Raw genomic sequence first — 23,686 nt, 5'->3', positions numbered from 1 at the left:
AATGTATTTATTCATCTGGTAAGTAGCTAATTTTTTATTTTGATAGTCCTATCATGATAACAGACCCCAGAAGCAATCCTTATATGGAAAGTGAAACCAATTAAATTCAAGAGGTAGTCTGGATCACATTTGGAAAATTAATTATATTGTTTGGATAATTATCATTATTGTACAAAAAGTTTGAAAACCTTATTTTATATCCTGCTCTGTGAACAAAAGAGAGATAGAGATAGAGATAGAGATAGAGATGATAGAGATAGAGATAGAGACAGAGATAGAGATAGATATAGATAGATATAGATATAGATGTCCCTAAGGTAATTTTAGTGTCAGTCACTTAGTCTCCTGGTATATATGTTTATCATGAGCTTGTGAACTCTTCTGTATGCTAATTGTTCACTATTTTAATTACAAATTTATCTTTTTTGAGAAGCCACTTTTGTGGAAATAGAATGCTTGTAAACATCAAAATGGATCATATAGACCTGGTGATGGAACTCAGTGAGAGTATGTTTGCCTTACATACATTAGGTTGTAAGTCCCAGCACTGTAAAGGAAACAAGAAAAGAAGGAAGGAAGGAAGGAAGGAAGGAAGGAAGGAAGGAAGGAAGGAAGAAGGGAGGAAAGAAGGGATCATTAACATCTCATAGGCATAAATAATAGTTATTTGTATTATTGACACAATTATTAGTTATTGTAATGAAAACTTAGAAATGATTATTAATCACAGTGATTACAATTTGATTCTGCATTCTTTGTTACTAGTTGAGCTCAATATCCTTCAAAGGGAGCAAACTTAAAATGACCATTTAAATCTTGCTACTCAAATAATAATAAACTGTGATAGTTTCCATTTAAAGATAAACTTCCATTTTTTCTGGAATAAAGATTTTTTTTGTTTTGTTTTGTTTTATTTGAGACAGGATTTCTCTCCATAGCCCTGGCTGTCCTGGAAGTCACTCCAGGACAGGCTGGCCTTAAACTCAGAAATCTGCCTGCCTCTGTCTCCCACATGCTGGGGTTAAAGGCGTGTATCACCACTGCCCAGCTAGGAATAAATATTTCTGAATAGATGTTTTTAAGTTGTTTAATGACATCATTAAAAACTCAAACGACCCCTTTGATATGTAATCTAAGTTATAAATCATCCAATATTGTCTATTCATAATCAGATTGCTGCCTCTAGAAATTAGAATTTGGAACTGACTGAAATTCTTTTTGTTTGATTATGGATGTTGTGAAGAGAATATAGTAAATAGATATCAAACCATAAGAGCCACAAATTTGCTTTGATACGAACAAGGGCTAATTTAGGAAAATTACATATTGGTATACACTTCAGTGTTCTTGGGATGTTAGCTAAAGTTATGCTTTAGACTTACTATAATTTTAATTTTTCTTTCTCTACATAATAACTGTAGAAATTCACTTGTAGACAAACATATTTGTTAGATATAAATACAGAGTTTTAGTTAAAAAAATAAACCTAAGGAGAAAGGAAAAAAAGCTGACGAATTGGTTCAAAAAACAAAAGCATCTTTCTGAGATGATATATTTCAATATTTTAAAATGTAGAATTTTTTTAAAGAGTTTTTCTTAAAACTTGATAAATTAGAAACATTTTTGACTCAGTCAAATGTGTATGTGTTTGTGGTCTTACCTAGGTCAATAACTGCCCATTATCATTCCAGAGGTTAAATTGTAATTGTAGTCCTCAGGGATTTGAATGTGCCATTATGTTTTAATTATATTTGGTGTATACTCTAAATATTAAATGTTATGCGTATATTTCCCCACACTCTTTAAAATAAAAGCCGTTTTAATTTTTCTCCACCCTTTCCAGAAGCATAGAAGGCGAAAGCTCCTGAGCTGTGATCAACTAATTTATTGAAAAAGCTTTCCAAAGCTCAGTTCTACCTTAAGAGTTTTCACAGCTGGATTCCAACATATTGGGAGATTACTTTCTATAAGCACAATGTAAAATGTTAATTTCAGTTCCCACCTCTTCCAAGCTGCCCTGCCTTTGTTGTGCTACTGCTATTGTTAGTGAGACTCAGGCCCATATGTAGCAGAGGATTGCCTTGTCTGGCCTCATTAGAAGAGGATGTGCCTAATCCTGTGAGACTTGATGCTCCATGGAGGAGGATGTCAGGGGTGGGGCACCCTCTCATAGGTGAAATGGGGGGGACATAGGGGAAGAACTCTGAGAGGGGGGACAGGGAGGCAACATTTGGGAGGTAAATAAATAAAATAATTAATAATTATAATAAAAGATTAAAGTGGAGAAGGGAAAAACCCACAAATTGGAAGATACATATTCTTTCATAGATGGAAGGTACACGACAGAGAAACTCACAATAACAGAAAGAATAGTCTACTATGACACCGCATGGGCTGACAACTTCTCAACACTGGGAAGCGATGATGATAAGATGCAGTTCGATGCCAGAAAAAAGTCTCAGATTCCCATTTGTTGTTGTTTTTTTTTTTTTTAAAGATCAACGATGACCAAATAGGGGACTCAAATAAACAAAGCTAATTTAATATTTTTAAAAGAAAGTTACCAAATTAGTTCAAGACATAGATTCGAAAACATTGAAAAACAAACTGGACGGGAAGATCAGCACTTTAGAGGAAAATTTTAAAATCATAGAGGAATGTTAAGAAAGAAGATTAGGATACTATAAAAGAACCAAACAGGAGGCTAGTGAGAAAAATAGAGAAATTAGAATCAAGCCCAAATTTAGCAGGAGACAGTACTCATGAAATCAAAACAGCAAAAAAGTGAAATATGGACCTACAAGGATGACTAAGCCTTGTAGAAACTAAGAAAGGAAGAGAAAACCCAAATTAATATAGTAAAATATGAAAGGGGTATTAAACTACAATGAAAATTCAGAAGATCCTTTCAAAATATGTCAAAAGCTTATATTACAAGTTGGAAAATCTCTAGAAGTAATAGATCTTTCTAAACAAATTCAACCTACAGAAATTAAAGCCAGAAGATATAAATCATTGAAAGAGATTCTTAAGAAACAATGATACTTAAGTCTTCTCACAAAAGATGACCCAAAGCCAGGTAGATTTACTACTGGACTCTATAGAATGTTAAAAGAAGATCAACTGCCAATATTTATTCAACTTTTCTACCAAAGAGAAAGGGAAAGAGTATAGACAAAATCATTCTTTGAAGCCAACATGATTCTGACTCTAAAACCAGTTAAAATACACAAGTGTACATGCAACCAAATGTTACTGAACAATCTCCCTGAAGTCACAGAAGCAAAACTTCTCAACAATATACTTGCAAAATGAATCCAAAATTGCATTTAAAATCTGGTGCAACACCACCAAGTTGGTTTCATCCAAAGGATGCATGCTTCATTCAGAAGACACACATTAATAAATTCATTATACCAGCTCAATAGACTTAAAGACAGAAACAAAATGATTAGCATGACAGATTCAAAATACATGTGTTCATAATAAGAGGCATTAAATAACCAGGAATAAATGGTATGTATGTTAACATAATAGGCTGTATATGCCAAACATATACTAAATAGTGAAAAACATCGTTTCCTGTAAAACGTTGATGAGAAGAAAGTGTCCATTCTGGCAATGCTTGTTTAATAAGGTGGTCTGAGTCCTGAGCAGCAGATAAGATAAATATATAAAAGAGATAAAAAACTGAAAAAGAAGTTAAACCATCTCTGTTTTCAGTGATTTTATTCTGTTATTAGAAATCTAGACTCCACAAGAATACTTACGGCTTTGAGTAATAAATATTAACATCTACACTGAGATTCTATCTTACTCTGGTTAAAATGGCTATAGTGAAAAAACCAACAAACAAATTACCAGAAATTCTAGAGAGGATGACAGTTAAAGTGACCACTTTATTCACAGTGGTTTTAAGGAAAACAATATAAAGTATTTATATAAAAATTAAAAAAAAACAACTAAAAACAATTAACCAGACCCATATACCATTCCTGTCCAAACAAACAAACAAATAAAACAACAAACAAAAACAGCTTAGAAGTCTACCAACAGATGAATAGATAATGAAAATGTGGTACATATACACAATGGAATTTTAAACAATCAAAACCAGAATTGATATTGTGAAATTTGCATGGAAGTGGGTAGAACTAAAGAAACATAAATTAATGAAGGTAACCTACACTCACGAAGATAAATTTTCTGTTCTGTGTCATATATTGGTCCTCCCTTTGTATAGTTATATCCATGCTTTTATGTAGGAGTAGGTGTAGGTAGAGGTCAGGAAACTAAGCAAGGGCTGATGAGATGGCACAGAGTGACACTTCAAAGTTAAGGATAGGAAGGGTAACATAACACATGCAGTATAAATGTGGAAGACAAACTATTGGGAGGAAATGTGTCAAGGAATTTGGCCATAGAGGAGAAGGGCCATGTAGGAGATGAACTGAAGAAAGCAAGGCAGAATCAAACAAGACTAACTATATGTGAAAATACCACAATGAATCTGTTACTCTGTATGCTAATTTAAAAATTAGATGACCATCCTTGCAGAAACTCACACCCAGAGTTCCACTGGGTCGTACTTTCCTGTGTCTTTCTCAAAATTTTCATGCATATATGCCTGTATCAAAATATCTTTATTTAAACCCCACCTGTTTCATAAAACTTTACAGAATAATTTAAAATAAAGTGAGGTGAAGGCTGGGCAATGTAACTCGGTCATACAGCACATGCCTAGCATATATTATAATCAGTCTCAACTACTGAAAAGTAAAATCTCAGTGATATTAATAATTAACCTGTTAAGATAATGTAACATTTAAATTTCTTGAATTCTCATCTTCTTTTGTGCTATCAGCTATGAATAAATTAATAGTGATTGGGCTTGTGAATCAATTTTATTTAATTAAAAAGTGTCAATGTATGTGGTCTTACATAGCATGTTTTCATAGAATTGATTGACTTTTTACCCTTGTGGGAAACTGTTTTTGTCCAGGTATTATGTGGAAATTTGCAGGCCTGTTTTATTATGAAATCATTATAGTCCTTTAGTGACACATTAATGTCAGATATAGCAGTGAAAAAAAAGTTACTCTATAGAATAAAAATTAGCCTTATGACAACAAATAAATAAGACACAGCTTTGAAATCTTTAGAGATTAGGTGTGTATATTATGTATGGAACTGTGTGTATATTATCTTGGAAGGTGGCATAGCTATCTTATACTATAGGAAGATATCAGTATATATTATTCATATAAGATACATAAAATATGCATACATATACATCAATATATTAAAATATTTATGTACATATACTTAAAGTCAGGATACAATTTCTACTTTTTATATATTAGGGCTGATGCCTGAAGTATGTTTTCATGTTTCTTATTCAGATTAATAAGTGTTTTTAGTTATTGTATGACAAAGTCCCAAATAAACATTCAGCAATATAGAAAATGAGTCAGATAATTCGAAATCTGTGTTTTGATCTTGTTCTAAGTTAAAATACATCATATGTCTCAAGGATCCAAAAAAATCTTTTTATGATTGCACTCTTTTATCCCATAAAGACTTAAATCTTGTGAGTTGATAAGCATTAACCATGAGACTTAGGATTTCCCATATGTGCTATTGAAATTATCAGACTAGTCCACTCTCATGGCCTTGCTGAATGCCCTGATTTTAAGTGTATTACTGAATATTCATTGAACATACTGAAATGTGGAATAGCAAATTTTATCTATTCACTTATGATATGTAAACAACAAATGAAAATTGAAGAAGCCAGGAATAATCCCCATTCGTAGGAAGCTCACTGCTTTTGGGAAGTGGGGGAGTGCCTGAATTTAATACGCAAGCTGTGTGCTATAACCATATCAATTTCTAATTGGATTGTCCTTGAGGCAATTCAGACATGCACAGAACAATTTTTCTTTTTGCTATTATGTTAAGATTAATGGAGAAAGAATATCTAACACACTATGTCTCCTACTTATCATAATTCATATTCAGTTCTTTCTATTAAAATCAGAATTAATGAAAAGTAGAAATCAAAATTAACTTTTAAAGTGTTTGAATCTCACTATTAAAGTAAACCATAAAGACAAAGGCAACGACAAATAATTTTCTGTTTTCTGGTGCATCTAAAAAAGAAAATAGAAAACATTGATTGATAACACATAACCTCTATGGCACCTTTATATTCTCTTTGTTAATTAATTACATGGTTTATATTGATGTTATATCCACAGAAAAGACTACTCTAAATTATTCTCCTATTGCTTAAAATTGTCAACTAAATATATTCATATTGTTACAACTAATTGCTACACTCTATGTTTTTATAATGGGTACACAATTTTACATCTTTACTTAAAATATATAGTATTGGCTGGCAAAATGGCTCAGTGTGTAAGACATATGCCATAGAAGCTGATCTCCTGAGTTCAATTCCTTGAACCCACTTAATAGTTGAAAAGGTGTATTAACTCTACATCGTCTTCTGTTCACACATGTATAGTAGCACACACATACACTGTTTGTGAACACAATAATAATAAATTGTTAAAAATATGAAAGTAATTAAGGGAATGCAGTTTATTATACTACACCTTCAAAATCTTGGACATATAAAATTTCAAAATTATATTGCTATAAATACATTTGCTATTTTATTAGTATAATTTTACTCTAGCTTTATAACTTGTCATTTAAAATTGATTAAATTTAAACAATGTTTCTGTTCTATGTTGAAAGTTTTTGTGGACATGTATGTAATTTATTCACTGTTAGCATATGGATAGTATTTTGTGCTGAATAAATACTTATGGTTTTATATTTTAATTTTTTCATCTTAAAACTTTTTTAAAAAATCTTTGAGAATTTCATACATATATACAGTGAAATATGATCATATCTCCCACCACATTGCCCCTCTTAGATATCTCCCAAACTTCAAGTCCCAGCCCTATGTCTTCCTTCATTTTCTCTTCATCTTCCTCCACCTCCTCATCATCTTCATCTTATACCTCTTCATCATCATCCTCTTTTTCTTCCTTCTCCCATTCCTGTTCCTCCTCATCCTTTTCCTCTCTCTTCCATATATTAGTCTTCTTCCTTTTGCTCCTCCTCTTCCTCCTTCTCTTAATAACCCACTAAGCCCATCTGGTTCAAGCCATATGTGCTTGTGTGTGGAGACAATCACTACAGCATGTGTACCTCTCACTGGCCAAAGTACTAAAGAAAAATGATCACGCTCCCCCAGGAGTTATCAACCAAAATTGATCCCATATCATATCAATTCCCCCTCTACCTACCCTGACATATTTGTTAGCTTAATTTTTTGTGTGCCTACCTCACGTAATCACAGGGCTCATGAGTATAACAGGCAAGTTGAATCCAGAGGACAGTACCTCACCTCACTCCTCCCCATCCTCCTGCATTTTCATTAGGTCTTCCTTCTTGTTTACAATGTTCCCTAAGCCTTGGTAGGATTTACTAAAAATTTTCTAGTTAGCACTAGATATTCATGGTCACCTTTTCTCAGCAGTTTGTCCAGCACAAAAGGAAGGTTGAGAGCAACACAGGTTTAGAAGGTTTAGGAGGCAGTATGGGAATCTGATAATGTAAGAACAATAGTAGCTTGTAGCTGAGGCCCTATGATCCCGCCAGCCATGGACTCATGCATAGATTTACAGTGCCAAGCGTGAACTGTAGTCTGTGAAGCAGGTGAAATCTAATCCAAAGCAGTTGCTTAACCTGTAATGGTAATCTACTGTTGGTTGTACCCCAAGGCACAATTTACCTGTCACAGCAGTATGGTAGCATGCAGGGTCCAACAATGAGTAAGACCGTAGATGGCTTTGTGTTTCTCGATCCATTACAATTCTTTATTTGACGATTCCTCTGAAAACTACACTTTCAACGATTGATCATAAAAGCAGAATATATGCAAATTTTTGTTTGCTAAGAAATGTATGTCTACCAGTAACTACTGAAGGAAGTGTTCAAATATTTCCACCACATTTTCAAAAAGAAAATATATTTATCATGCACAACTTTTAATGTTAAAAATATCCATAACTCCATACTGATACGGATATTTTGAAGTACATTGCTTCTTCAATCACACTTCACATTTAATTACATATTTTGTGATTTAAAATCATTGGAAATGGTAAGAACTTCTAATACTTTATGCTGTTCTTTTAAAATTTTAAATAAATTTCAGGTTCTGCTGTTTCAGTACATACTTCTAACACAGCTGTGGATTTAATTCATATAAAATTTAATTAAAAATCTTAAAAAATTAAGAATTTATTTTCTATAAGTGGGTTTTGCATTCCACTTGAAGTTTTGGTGAATGATTACTCTGAATATATGATTATTTTTCTTTTCATCTAGGTAACTTATGACAGTATATTATCATAAATAAGGTTGTTTCTCTGATCTAACAGACTGAAGGGAACAATTCTTAACAGTTGAAACAACAAATTATTTTCTAATAACTTATTTTTAAAAGTTTTAAGTCTTAAAATAATCATATTTTCTCTTCTTGTGATTTATCTTAGCTCAGTCTGTTTCATTAAAGGAAGACAGATCTTAAGAGATTATTACAATTAGTTACATTTGCCCAAAGACTTCAGAAAGTCAGAAAGTGATAACTGTAAAGGACCCTGACTAGCCAGGTAGAATTGCCTCAGAGTTTGCTTTGGGACAACATCAAAGCAGCAGCAGTCAAAAAGACCACAGGTGAAAGTCATTGCCTCTTCCCTTAGAAAGCTTTGTTCTGTACATGTACATGATGCTTAGGCATTAATAGACGTGACATACTATCATTCAGTTTTGCCTTTTGCAGAAATGTGGAGAATAACAGATTACAGTTTTAAGAATACCAGTATAGCTATACCATGACTTTGTTTACTCATTTTAGAACTGTGTATCATAATAGTCCAAGAGCAAATATCATGCCTGTAGTGTAGAGATCATATGCGGGAACAAATAATGGTTCAGATTGGTCAAGACTAACATGAGATTTGGTGGAGAGAATAATGTAGACCCAAAAATGGTATAAACTATGTAAATAAATGCAACCAATGATGGAAAATATGAAAAGAGGTATGTGCAGAAGCGAAATTCTATGTACACTAAAGGCAAAACATTTTCTACTACAGAAAATATTTGGAGAGCAACTTTTCAGAAAGAATAGGAAATATTTTCTCTTCACATGTAGATTAAATTTTCTTTATTCTTAGAAAATATAACTTAGAATTGTCTGTGGTAAACACATCTAACATCTAAAAGTGTCAAATATAGATGTTTTAAGGGCATGCAAAATCCTTTGACAGTTCACTGGATCCATTGTCTATGCTGAGATTTCATTTCCTTCCTCATGGAAAACAGCTTCCCAAACAAACTTCTGATTTCTAGAACTTTCCTCTATTATTTACCCTGGGTACATTTCCTAGTTCACAGTAACTTCTTGATCAAAATATTTCAATGATTATCATTTTGTAGGGGATATAAAAATAATCAGATGGTTAACTATCTCACACCTCCCTCCCTCCTCATCCTAAGAGCAATCCACCTTCATTCATCACCATGTTTCCTCATATGATGTGCCCCATAGGACATAGTCTACTTGTATTCACCAGGTATACTATGCTCCCCCACTTCCTTAATTTTAGAAGTTATCTATTAGATTACATGCTAGCTACTTACCTGTATTATTGACACATATGGTCATGATTAGTTGATCCTGTATACTTTGACAATTTAATGATTAGTAAAGAGAATGAGTTGCTTCCTATCACCCAGATAAGACTGAATTAATAAGTGAGTGAAAATGGCTATTTCCCACAAACATTCCTAGTCTTTATAGTTAGAAATGAAGTAACACCCTACATTGAGGAGTCTGAAACCTAGTTGTAATTGAAGCTGATGAATATAATGACTACGAGTTGATCTTTGTAAAAGTAAAGAGTATAAGATACCATATTATTTCATTTTATTCTTTAATTATGATTGTTACATATGTATATGTATATATACATATTTATATATAAATACAATCTGCTGGGTCCATTTAGTGTTATAATAATGTAACAAAACATTTACGTGTGTTTAGTTTTGACCATTTGTAGTTGATTGATCTATCAGGAAACTCATCCTTGAAGAAGAGAAATTCTCCTCTCTTAACAACTATTGTCTGTGGCTTTTCATCTACTGGTAGGGCCTTGTGAGATTTCTCCTGTTCCACATGGGCATAAAAACTGTTGATGTCACTTGGAATTGTACAGAGCTTGTTTAAGCAAGTATATTGTCATGATAACATGTGGAGAAGTTTCCATGATCCTGGTTCTTTGGGTTTTTCAAATCTTTCAATCACCTTCTTTGCGATTATCTCTGAGCCTTGATTTGTGGTATAGCTATAACAATATACTGACCCTGAGTAGATATTCTCAACATCTTGACCAGTTACGGATTTCTGTGATGCTCTTGGATGCAAAAAGAAGTTTCTTTGATGAGGGCTGAGAGATATACTATCTGTGAATAAAGGATACGTCTAGAATCAAATTGAGAATTGTACTGGGTTAGTGAAATGGCAATAATAAGTTCTCCTCCAGGGCCCTTTCTCTTACCAACCACAAGTAACTTGGCAGGTTTTTAGTACTAGGCACAAATTCCTTCTGATTGAGTAGGACTTGAGTCCAAATAGATGGAAATTGATTACCCCAAGATATAAGTGCCACTATTGCATCTTGGGTGTATCTTACTTTTCTGACCATTGTTCCTAATCTTTACAACTGGGTAGGAGTATTGGTTGATTGAGTACTTTTCTAGCACCTTTAGATGCTATGAGAGATATTACACAGATATGGCTTCCTAACTAGATCCAATTTGCTCCCTCAAAGTCCTATGCTAAAGCATGAGGTAGAAGATAGCACTTCATTTCTGAGTTACTAAATAATTTCCAATGACTGTTTTCAACTATTAGATCAAAATGGAAAACTCATGCCGAGATGTCTTCCATAAACAATCTCTTTTTACAGTCCCATTGCACCCTACTTTTCTCACACACACAGTATGTGCCAAGACAGACACAAGTCCCTTTGTTTCATAGCAGTAGGGGTATTTTGTTATGCCATTTATTTTCTTTCAGGTTTATTATGATTGTTATTGCAAGAGTAGGTGGTAATATTATTTACTGCTACTATATTAAACACATAAAAAAAACCCACATAATCACAGTTTTGTGTCCATTATAATTGGCCTTAACTGATTCCCTTGATAAGAGAATCAGTGTTAAATATTAAAGTAACACTGACATGAATATTTAATATAAAACATGCATACAAATTGCAGATTCAAATTTAATACAAATGGTGCTAATAATTAAGTTCACTATAAAATTAAAAGAGATAAAATAAACAACTGGTAAGACAAAATATTTATATGAATAATTCTATATGAATACAAGACTAGTAAATAATCAGCAGTAGACTTAATTAAAGTCACGTTTGCTTTTTTCTCAGATGAGTGATAAATAATACAGTCCTTCCTGCTTTATTACCAGAGGTATACTTGAGCTGTCTCATTAAAAGTGGAGGCAGGCGTTCCTTCAATTTATTTAGTTGTGTGTTGTTATATGTCTTTAATATAAATGTCACTAATTAACTGAGACTATTCCTGCAGATTAAAAACAAAGTGGATATTTTCCTTTGATAGGATATAGGGAAAAATAGTATAGCATATGAATTCTCCAAATTGAACAAAAGAGCAAAGTCCTAAATGATTAAGCAAAATCAATTATCAAAATTAATGATTCTTATCAAGGTTAAATTTAATTTTGAAAATTATTGATTAATCACTCCAATCAATTTCTTCTTTGTAGCAATGAGAAGGAAGGAGCATGGGTAGTCTTTGCCCCTCCTACAAAGGCTCTTTTACACTTTATTATTAGAGGACTAATTTCAAGTATTTGAATACAAATTGTGCTCATCTTATTCATCAGAAAATGAGCACAGTGCCTTCTAGAACATCATTTTGTAAGGATTCCAATAAGTGGTCATCTCTCATGATAATCCTACAAGAGTACAGTGATAAACTCACAGTCTGTTACATCTACAAAGTTACCTCACTGACCGCAATATCTACAAATATGTAATGAAAATAAGTTTTAGATGAGCCTAAAATGAAAAGCAAATTCAAATCCCACTTTGACTACCATTGAATTCAGGATCATAGTGCTTCTTGTTAAACTAGTCACATTGTTAATATATTGCCGTAATAAAAGCTGCTGGGCACAATAGCGGCAAGAACTAAGTGTGTTCATGGGTAAACTGAATAAGGGAACAAAATCAGTAAGAACTAAATACCTACCGTTAAGTTAGTACCTGATGGAATTTCCTAATGTGAGGCTTTAGAACCATGGGGAAGTTTATTAAGAAAGGAAAAGAAAGGGATAGCTATCAAAAGAGTGAATGTAGCTTTAGCAAATGAATTGTATAACTCACTAGAAAGCCACTTTTGTATAAAGAAAAATATTAAACATTACTGACATTATTCAGATATCTATTTTTATTCCTTCCTTCCTGGCAGTAATGTCTGTAGCCTGGTACTTTTTTTCTTCTAGTTTCGTAAGTATATTTTCTTTCTATCGAGCACACCGCCGACCTTCTTCTTAAGATCCGTATGATTGCTCGCTGATTTGGTTCTGCGTTCATCCTGACATGTTGCCAGCCAGGGTGTAGATTTCTGCAGTAGCAGGGCAACCTTTAATCAGTAGGTGATAAAGTGTCTCTGCTCTGAGTATAAGATCGTGTGACTATCTCTTGGTCTTTATTATCTACTTTAGTTTCTAGTGATATTGACTATTGTTGCCACATTTGCCATTTTTCTTTGAAAAGGGAACACTAGTGTGTTCTTGATGTTTATATTTAAGTCCAAAGGCTTCTGTGGGCTGGATGCCCACTTTTCTTTATTACTTTAGGTTGAGATAGGAGAAGATATTGCTAGTTCTCTATGGGTCTAAAAAAATAAAATAAAACAAAACAAAATAAAAAAAACCAATCAACCAAACAAAAAAAACCAAAGGAAAACAAACAAACAAACAAAAAGATGTTTGTGGAGAGGTTTTTTTTTTTTTCGCCTTTTTCTACCTGCATTTGTAACAACCCCACTAGATTTTGAAATATCAAGTGACCATTCTCCTCGACTGTTTCAGATTCTTCCATATGCTCAGCAAGACCTTTACTGCCTATCGATCTCAGTCCCTTTGCTGTGGTTGCTTTAATAAAACACTGCAATCGTAGCTAAAACGATAAGTGTCCACTGTGCACTGTGATAAGTCGTTTGCCGATATCATTTAGCTAGTCTATATCCTATGTTAATTACTCAATGATGCAGAGTATCTGTGTGATTTAGATTAGACTCTGAGTGTAACCAGACTAGACAAAATTCATTAGGTATGCTTGCTTTCAAAGTATGAATAAAATCATGACAATAGCATGGGAGCCTCACTTTTCCTTCCCAGCCATTCTTATTTATCTGAACTATTGAGGACAATTCTGGTTCTGAAGGGAAGGAAGTAACAACTGCATTAATGCTGCATGTTACAAATGACCACAAACCTGATGGTTGCTAACACAAAAATTATGTTTATCACTGATCTGTAGGCTAGACTGCTAACATGATGTAGTAAGTAGGGAAGGGGAAATATTAAAGATTTAAAAAATTTCTTTATTAAGTTATATTATATCCTTCTTATAAATCATGCATAATAGAAGGATTTCTGTATAAAAATGAAAATATTAGATCATAATACTGTGTTCAAGAAACAATTCGTGATTGTAACACTTAACAGATAATTCTAAGTAAATGCATATGCTTTCAATGGAGGTGCACATGTATCAAGAGTCTTTATTCAGTAGTGATAGCTGAAAGAATAGGACAAGAGAAGACGTGGACTAAGGGCACAAGAAAATCCTCATCTTTATAAGGGGAGATATTTATAATATTGAAGAGAATGTATTTTGTTTTCTCTCTTTGAGAAAATTATGTGATTATTATGTATTCCTTCATTTAAATTAAATCATGAGAGTTGAATTGGTTCCAGATGTTTAACAATTCTATCATAGTCTTTGGAGGCTCCCAAAACCTGATATATTTGAATACTTGGTCCCCAGTTGGTGGAACTCTTTGGGAAGGATAAGGAGGTATGGCCTTGTTGGAGTAGACATATCACTGTGCTTTGAAGTCTCAAAAGGCTAATTCAATTCCTCTCTCCCTGGAGGATTTTACTGCCCTATGCTATCATGGATGCTAACTCTTTGAAACTTTAAGCCCCAAATTAAATTCTTTCTTTTGTAATGTACCTTTTGCCACAGTATCTTATCACTGCAATAAAAATATAACTAGGATGATCCTTTATTTTTAAAATTTCTATCTCAGAGAGGTTGGTGAAAAAAATCTGTATGAATACAGAGGATTGAAGAAAAAAGCCAAGTATATTTTTAAAAAAGCATTATAGTATTTCCAAACTTAAGACAGTAGAGGAAATGGTATATGCCAGTACTTGTAATAAAAATATTTGGGATGAAAAGCTAAGATAATTAAAAACATGTTCAACTACAAAGGTATGACAGAGAAAGAGGACAATCATTGAGCTAATGAAATGCTGGTAAAAAAAAATTAAGAACAAGAGAAAAGACCTTTTGACTTTAATGAAAAGACATATTTAATGATCATCTCAAGAGCAATTTGAAAGGTAAGTATGTAGGCAGGAAAACCAGCTTTCCAAGAATAGCAGAAACTTAAATTGATGTAGTATAACAAGGGATAGCAATTATTTCTAACACAGGGATAAGTCAGGGATAAAGGAGCTTTTATTATTGGATATGGAACATTTACACAAGATAGGGAAAAGACTGTTTTCTGCTCCAAAGTAGAGGCTTAATTTAGTGAAACAGAGAAGCATTAGTAAACTACAAATAAATACTATTTTAAAAGGTGTCATAGGGCTATTCCCCAAGAACCATTGTTTTTTTCTAACAATATTTGAAAGTTCAACAATGACTAGGAGAAGTGTTGCCTTCAGCCAAGTAATATCTAAAGAAAGACATAAAAGAAAGAAAATTATATGAAAAAGCAAAATATTTATTATGCTATGAGGTCAGGGTATAATAGAGGTAAATAAAATTTAAGAAAGACTGGACACTAAAATATTTAGGAGTAAATCCAGCCTTACAACCAGGATCTCTGCAATCTCAAGCCCAATTACATGTTCACCATCATCTCAAGCCATTACTTATAGCTTTTCCAAACTCCATACATATGAGACTCCCAGACTGTGCAAAAAAGTGATAGGTTATCAGATATCGGCCTTAATGCTATTTCATAGTCTTAGACTAGCTGATGTAATCTTCATAGCATACCTAGTAGAAAATTTTAATTCTTATTCCAAAAAATACGAATTCCTTGGAATTCAGACTTCAAGAGCTTTTATATAGGATCCATTCTAAAATATCGAAATACCTTTTTTTTCTTTCCGCCATTCTTCACTGCATCTGCAGTTGAGAAAAAATCTTCATGCAGGCAAATGGCATAGTAGACTGAGTTTCATTTACAGTATAACTCCATTGTAGATACTCAGTAAGAATATTTAGTTAAGTGCTGTAACTAAAGGGATAAGGAAATGAAATAAAGATGAAAGAAATTTAGTATCAAGTAAGGAGGAAAAATATAAAATCCAAAACCAGAAAGTGCCATTCTACATTGTGTAAAATGCGTCAGCAATGTCTTCAAGTATAATAGCGCTAAATATTGACTGAATCTAATAAATTGCCTCTGGATGAATGAAGGATGCAGGATGAAGATGGAAAATGATTGCCTTCAAGGATTGTAAGGGAAGGGCCACAGACTTAATTACTCATGTTCCCAAAATGATTCTGGGGTTTAAAGGGTAAGATTAGCCATAGAGAACTAAAAATGATGACATATTAAACTGACCTGTCCAAATGGCTGCCCACCTACATATACAAGTAAGTTATGATTAATTCAAGACATGAAGAAACAAGTGTATATATAATTTATTGTATTCTTTGGATAATTTGTATGACAAAATAGTTGTGTAGAATATTACTGTAGATCAGGTACTTTAATCCAGTTTCCCCAGGTGCCTATCACTATTTCCTTAATATGATCCAATCCTATCATTTGCACTGTCTTCAGGGGCAACATTTGTCCCAAACATCCAAAGACCTCATGACCATTATAATGTATATCCACATTCTGTATCTTTTTTTTTTTTTTTTTTTTTTTGCTGCTGGAGGGTATTGAATTAATGGCCTATAACCACAATGAAACAGGGAAAGTTTGGCTGAAGTTAACTTTTTTTTTTTTTTTTAACAAAATAGCCCAGAAGTATCACTTGGCTATATGCTTTATTTTCCTTTTTTTTTTTTTTCTGCTTGTGTGGTACAATCAGACAACATGAAAGAATAAAACAAGTTCAAGCAGCAAGGTAACCATATCTGCTGGCTTAAAGAGTAGGGTCTCAATGTGAAAAACAGTGCTGCTGAGATTTCTTGTTTATAGCACTACCTTCTCTTCAGGAGAAAATTAGAGACACAAATAACATGGCTAGAGGCTAATGCTGCACTTGCACAGAGCCCTGTGTGTGTGTGTGTGTGTGTGTGTGTGTGAGAGAGAGAGAGAGAGAGAGAGAGAGAGAGAGAGAGAGAGAGACTGTGTGTGACTCTGTGTGTATGTGTGTGACTGTGTGGCTTAGAGTCCCTTGGTGGTTTTTTAAAAAAAAAAAAGTTCTTATTCAAAGCAGATCTCATTATCAAGAAAAATATCCCAGTTTTAGAATTTCCCATTGTGCACCTCTTAGAGTCTCCCTCATTTCCAATGGGAAAACTCTTTACTACACCTACAAGAAAAAAAATTACAAGGCCAAAGGAAAAACAAAGACAGAATAACTTCTAATTTCTTAAAAAATTAGGTTATGTACCTGTCAGGTTATATTTATCCCACTGCCCTTTGGTGGCATTTTCCAGTGACATCAGCTAAGATTCAAAATTGCTTCTATAGGTCCCATAAGAACCTGAGAACATTATTAATTTAAAAACAGACTACTCTACTGAAACAAACTTTGCCTGATTAAAATACTGGGATTTCTCCCCGCTTCTCCAGCCCATTCATTGCTTTAAGTGAATCCACATATTCCATTTTCTTTATCTATTCCCCTATCCTCCAAAAAGCCATCTGCTATTTCCTTTTATGAAAAATAAAACCTACAATTAGTGCCTTGTTCAACTTTTCTTTCTAAAAAAAAGGGGGGGGAGAACAATTATGCAAATCCTCTGCAATTTAGTTTCAAACACTCTTTGTAGTGTGATGAGCAATTTTCCTTAATACAAACCCAGCTTTTTTGCCAAGACTTGTACTAATAGTTTTTTTAAGAGAGCTTTCAGTTTTCACATGAAATATTATCTAATGTAAACTTTTTCAATGTATGTAATATATGTATAATTAGCACTGGTCTTTGAATTATAGAAGGAAAACAATCACATTATATATGTCATCTCAAAGTGTTTCTTCTGTGTTAAGCAACACCTTTCCTTCCATCTTAAGAAATGCCTAATAGTAAGCACTACAAAGAGATAGAGAATGCTGAGTCCTTTGTCTTTCCCTGAGGTACAGTGTCAAAGATGTAGTTTACCTATGAATGCCAATTTGTTGTTTGATTTTACTTGGCCCTCAGGAACTAATGTGAAATTAGACTCAATTCATTCCTGAATAGCTTAATGTAAGATATGTGGATTTATCTTTCTAACAATGCAAATGCTTACAAAATGAAGTCCTGATGAAATTTAAGGACAAAGTTTTATATATATCTCACATATATACATATATATACATATATATATAAACATATATGTATATAAATATAATATAAATATAAGTGTATATAATATAAACTATGTATATGAATATACATATATGTATATATGTATTCAAATATATGTATATAATACAAAAATTATATATATATATATATATATATATATATATATATATATATAATGAAACCATCCTATGAAATAATGATACACTTCTAATCAGAAAGTATTTTGTAAAACCAATCAATTGATCTGCTGATTAGGCCAATTAATTCCTTAAAATGTAAGGAATAGAGACTCAGTTTCCTGTTTGTTTGGTAAAGAAATGTCTTATCACTTTGATTATTCACATGGTTGAAATTAGGATCAGTGGTTACAATTGTTGGTTTCAAAATAATTACAGAAACCTAAGTTGATTTAAATGTGCCAGAGGATCCCAAAGGTTCCTGTCTTCTACATTAACTTCATATACCTGCTTGGTACATTTTTTCCCCTGAAGTTCCCCCAAAATTCAAGGCTTAATTTTCTACCTAAGGGTTCAGGAACACTAAACCTAGTGATACTATCACATAGAAAAAAATAGGATCCACCACATTATTAACAAACACAATACGATAAGTATAAATGTAACTTAATTAGCTATACAGCATTTCATATCTAATTAAGTATCTAATTTAATAAATAATTAGGATATTTAATCTGAGTGTATGGCTTGCTCAGTTTGTGTGTTGTACATATTTTACGCATGTACATATTATAATTTGGTGAAGAAACCTTCTAGTTTATACTATGAATATAACTAGCTGATACTACATGATATATTATTAAATTCACCTTATGTTCATATTTACAAAATCTTTATAACTATAAGGCTTTAATGCAGTTATTTGCTGAGAGACTGAATAAATGAAACTGAAGTTTTTCAACCTTGGTAGATACATACAGAGCCACATGAATTTTTCTATGACTTACCAGTTTCTTGGGGGAGATAGGGAGGAATTAGTAGATGGCCTTGCTCCTCGTAGAGGACAAGTGGAAATCAGTGACCTCAGCAGCTGCCACAGAGGCTTTAAACTAAGCGATTGTTTGAAACAGAATGATCCATGTTTCTATCACTTCATCTGCCTCTCTGAATGTTTCTCTGTCTGTTGTCCTGATAGTTACAAATTCAGTCCTTTCTATTTCACCACAATAGAGGGTATAAGATCTAACACCTCAGTGTGCTTAATTGAGCCTTGAAACAGTTGTTCTGAAATCAACTCCTCTCTAAATGAGATCTCCATTTGTGCGTGCTACCTAAGCATTTGCTGATGCTGTATCTCAGTTTCCTTCTGTAAAATTAGGTCTTATGTATTCATTCTATCATGCCATCATAAACAAAAATGCAACACAGCTTTTTATGTTTAACTCTGTGGTTTGAAAATTTTTAGAGGCACAAAGTATTGAAGGATAATATTGTAAACATTCTCTTATTCCATACCAAAAATATAGCATTAATTTGCCATGTATATGCGTCCTTCATGTGTGTACTTGTATGTATTACACACTTACAAGCACAGACACATGCACATTTTCTTGCTCTTTCTCTACCCCTGTAAGCCATTACAAAGAATAATCAAGAAATACTCTTGTAGATTACACAATACTAAAGCTGTTCTGAATTATTTAAGCTGAGAATAATATGTAATTCATAGCCCATATGTTACATACCTGGTTATCCTGACAGTATTTTATATAATACATGTTTTTCAACCATGTTTTTGAATGAGTCAAAGCACAAACAAAAGCGTGCCTTTCAGTCTCAAAAGGATTGACACACTTATGAAACTACAGAGGCCATGGCAGCATAAACAGGGCAAATGAAGTCGCAGGGCTAAGAAGGGACAATGTCATGAACCTCTGTCCCTAACACAGAATCTATTTCCAAGTGTCATCTGCTCACAAAGGAAAAGTTAGGTATCTTAATGGAATTTCACTGGGCATACAAATCATACTTAAAAGCAAGCCTTATACCCAGTAGTAGATAACAAACACACACACAACTTGTTGTAATTTTGGAGATATTTTTGTCTCAATGATGCTTTGTTTAGGAGCTTTTTTTTTTAAAAAAAAAAATCTCATTGGTCTTTTGCTTATATATTAGGGTTTGTAGTTTGTATTATATGTTGTGTAAGTGGCTGTGTGTGTTTGTGCACTTCTCATGCTTTTTTTTTAATCATTTGTTTTATTCTGTTATTTCTTTAATTGTCTGAAGTAAGGCTGAAAGAAACTGTAGAGTTGAGTGGGTAGGGGGTGGAGAGGGCATTGGAGGAGATGAGAGAGAGGAAATTGATCAGAATATAGTATATGAAAATACTATTTTAATGTACAAGTACTATCATAAAAGAATGTGCCAAATATCCAGCCTTGACCTATTTCTGTAAGAGTTTTAGCTTGAACTTCCCACATGTTCTTCATATTTTTCATGACAGTGATGTATTTATTTGTTTGTTTGCTTGTTTGAGACAGGATTTTTCTGTGTAGTCTTGCGATCCTAGAATTTGTTATGTAAATCAGGCTAGACTCAAACTCAGAGACCTACCTGTCTCTGCCTCCTGAATGCTTTTTTGAGGAATATTTGCCTGACATAATACTGAAATTTTGATGATTTCAGGCTATTTTCTTCCCAGTGTATTATAACATGTGTATAATATTGTATCCTAATTGTTTATTTGATTATTTATAATTAACATTAAATATTATTAGTAAGGATATTATGTTGCTGATATCATGTAGGTTTGTAAAAACAAATGTTTATTATAACTTTCATTAAAGTAGAATATTGTTTTATTTACTTTGCTTCATAAAGGCACATGTCAAACATTAAAGTATAAGAATATCTTTATGTTAATGTATTTCATATTGTAGTATTGATATTTGTAACTACTTTAAATTAGAGACAAATATAAGATGTACTAAGTATACCATATGGCTACATTTTTACCTCCTTTAGTTGAATATCAATATGATAAAAACATTGTGATTTGGCTTTGATTTCACTAAATGAAGAAATTTGTCCAGATAAAATCTTATAATTTCACTTAGCTTCCAAACTATATAGATATCTATAAAGAGGACACCAATTTAATCTTTTTAATTTAAAATTATTTGAGTAAAAAGTCTTTTAAAATCTTCATTTTTGCTTACAAGCCAGCATTGGACTTGGTTATAGTTATTTATTTACAGTTTTACAATTTACATATGTCACTTACATGTGCTAACTTCACATGAATAATGGGTAAGTTAGAGTCACGTTATTCTTCTTGAGAAAAACCATATTTGCATAGTTCTTATTCTCTAGAAATATCATTAAAATTTAAAAGTTTCTAATACACTGGTGCTTATTTTAATATAATTGGCAGCCAAAATATTATATTGTTCATGCTATGAAAGATGAAACAGGTTTTTATTTATTAAGTTTTTATTATGTCACTGAACTTACTTTGTAGTATAGACCATTTCTTCCTTAGCTTCATTTAATTATATCAGTCTAAGCCAGAAATAATTTAACAAATATATTTACATTGTTAATTGAGTCTGATGCTTCTTTTGAAGCTGGGTCTTATTCCACAGCCAAGACTGGCCTCTAACTCAGTGCATAAAATAGGCTGGCCTCAAATATACAGAGCTTCACTGACCGCTGTTTCCTGAATGCTGGCATAAAAGCTATAAGCACTATGTCTGACTCAATGAGTACATTGTAAAATCCATTATACACCTTACCTCCAATTTATTTAAAATATTAAGGAATGCTGAGTTGAAGTCATATTCTCTTTTTCTTTTTGTTTCTGATTTTTTTTTCTGTTGTTGCTGTTATAGGAGGCTCTGATCATGGCAAGTATGGACCATCCACACCTAGTTCGCTTATTGGGAGTGTGTCTCAGCCCTACTATCCAGTTAGTTACTCAGCTGATGCCACATGGCTGCCTGCTGGACTATGTTCATGAACACAAGGATAACATCGGATCACAGCTGCTGTTGAACTGGTGTGTTCAGATTGCTAAGGTATGTGTTGTCATTTCCTATGAAAATGATATTTGAGGGTTTAGTTAATCAAGTAGAATCTGACAATTAAAATTATGCCATACCCTTTCACATTTTAATATAAATAACTTCAATTGCTATGTTAAATGACATTGTTGTAAGTAGACCATGTAGGTCTATTTATTGTAGACCATGGATCGAATACACATATTTTCTTCTGGATTATTTTTCCAAGGCATTCATGTTAGATTGACTAGATGACATAATACATAGCACGCTAGTCAAATGTAATAATTGAAGTGTTAAACTTGTTTAACTTTTTTTTGTTCTTCTTTCATATGTGACAGCCCAACTGTAGTCTCCTGTCCCTCCATTCCTCCAGTCACCCCAATCTCTCTGATATATTTACTAATGGAGTCAAGTTAGCAAACAAATTCAAGAATGTAAAGATTCAATGTCATAAATGTTCCATTTTTAATTTTTTATTTAAAAAGTCTATAGAATTATCAAAGTCATAAGTGATTAGGCTTAGTGGTACCCCTATCTCTATGCTGAACCATCTCTCCTGCCTAGGCATAGCTTTAAGCCCTGTTGTTTGTTGTTACTGCTGCTGGATTTGGAAAGCCTGCTATTGAGTATTGGCCAGGATTTTTCATAATTCTGAGACCTTTTCAGAGCTATGGTGGCTTCATTTACATTATTCTTAGTTGTTTTGTGGTGTTCTCTTAGTTTGCAAGTTTATCAACAGTAAGCTCCATTGTCTTTCTTGTTAGGTGATAATCCACTGGCCTCAGTGGAAGAGGGGTTTAAAATAATGTCAGTGGTGGGAAGAAGAAGAGATGGCTCAGCAATTAAGAGCACTAGCTGCTTTTCCAAGGACCAGATTTCCATTCCTAGCATTCACATGGCTGGTTGCTTTTGTTTGCAATTCCAATCCCAGGAAATCTGACACCCTCTCTAGATTACACAAACACAGCAGTACTATGTTGAAAGTTATTGAAACCTAAAGAGGTCATAGGCTCTATATGGAAGAGAAAGATCATTCAGTGTGTTCCTTTAAAGTTGTACCTGGTCCCTGGTGTCCTTCTAGCTTTCTGCTTCCTGTCCGTTATGAGGTGCAGCCTTCTCTAACCTATGCTCTTGCAACTACTTACATTCTAACTTAGAATTAGCTCAGAAACAATGGAGTTAAAGACTGTAAATTCTTGGAAATTGTTGGTCCAAGTATGACTTTCTTTCTTAAAGTTGTTTTCTCAAGTATTTTGGTTACAACTGTGCCAAAGTGATCGATAGGTACAAAGGATGACTGATATATTCCTATATATATATATACATATATATATATGTCATACATGTATATATACACACATATATATATACAATCATATATGTAATAACAATTATATATATGTATATAATTGTTAGAAGTGGTGAATCTCTCCTTTTAATAATTATTTAATAAGTATTTTGCCTGCATGTTTGTCTGTAGTCACATACATCCAGTGTTTGCACAGGCCAGAGAGGGTGTCAACTTTCCTTTTTTACTCTTTTTTATTTTTCTCCAATTCTTAGTATGTGGCGTGACAGGAGACTAACTTCTAGTTGTTTCAGCCATTTACTTCTGTATGAATAAAAATGAACTTCAAATCTGAAGGTCTGATGCAAGTTAAATGCACAAAACGGTGTTAGATATTTCTGACCTGTTTCTACTTAATGCCAGACACTATGTGCATATAAGACTTCATTCA

The 23,686-nt window shown here is 33.0% G+C and overlaps 1 protein-coding gene across 2 annotated transcripts in view; it reads left to right on the top strand.

Annotated features, from left to right (window-relative positions):
- Erbb4 (erb-b2 receptor tyrosine kinase 4) overlaps positions 1 to 23,686 on the top strand; it is a 983,956-nt gene that overhangs the window by 805,009 nt on the left and 155,261 nt on the right. For both annotated transcript variants that reach the window (XM_028765623.1, XM_028765622.1), the window contains exon 20: positions 21,774 to 21,959. In XM_028765623.1, coding sequence (XP_028621456.1) covers positions 21,774 to 21,959 — 186 coding nt within the window. The remainder of the gene's footprint in view (positions 1 to 21,773; positions 21,960 to 23,686) is intronic.

The sequence above is a fragment of the Grammomys surdaster genome, unplaced genomic scaffold, assembly GCF_004785775.1.
Source record: "Grammomys surdaster isolate TR1022 unplaced genomic scaffold, NIH_TR_1.0 165, whole genome shotgun sequence".
Lineage (NCBI taxonomy): Eukaryota > Metazoa > Chordata > Mammalia > Rodentia > Muridae > Grammomys > Grammomys surdaster.
This window is presented reverse-complemented; position numbering and strand designations above follow the sequence as displayed.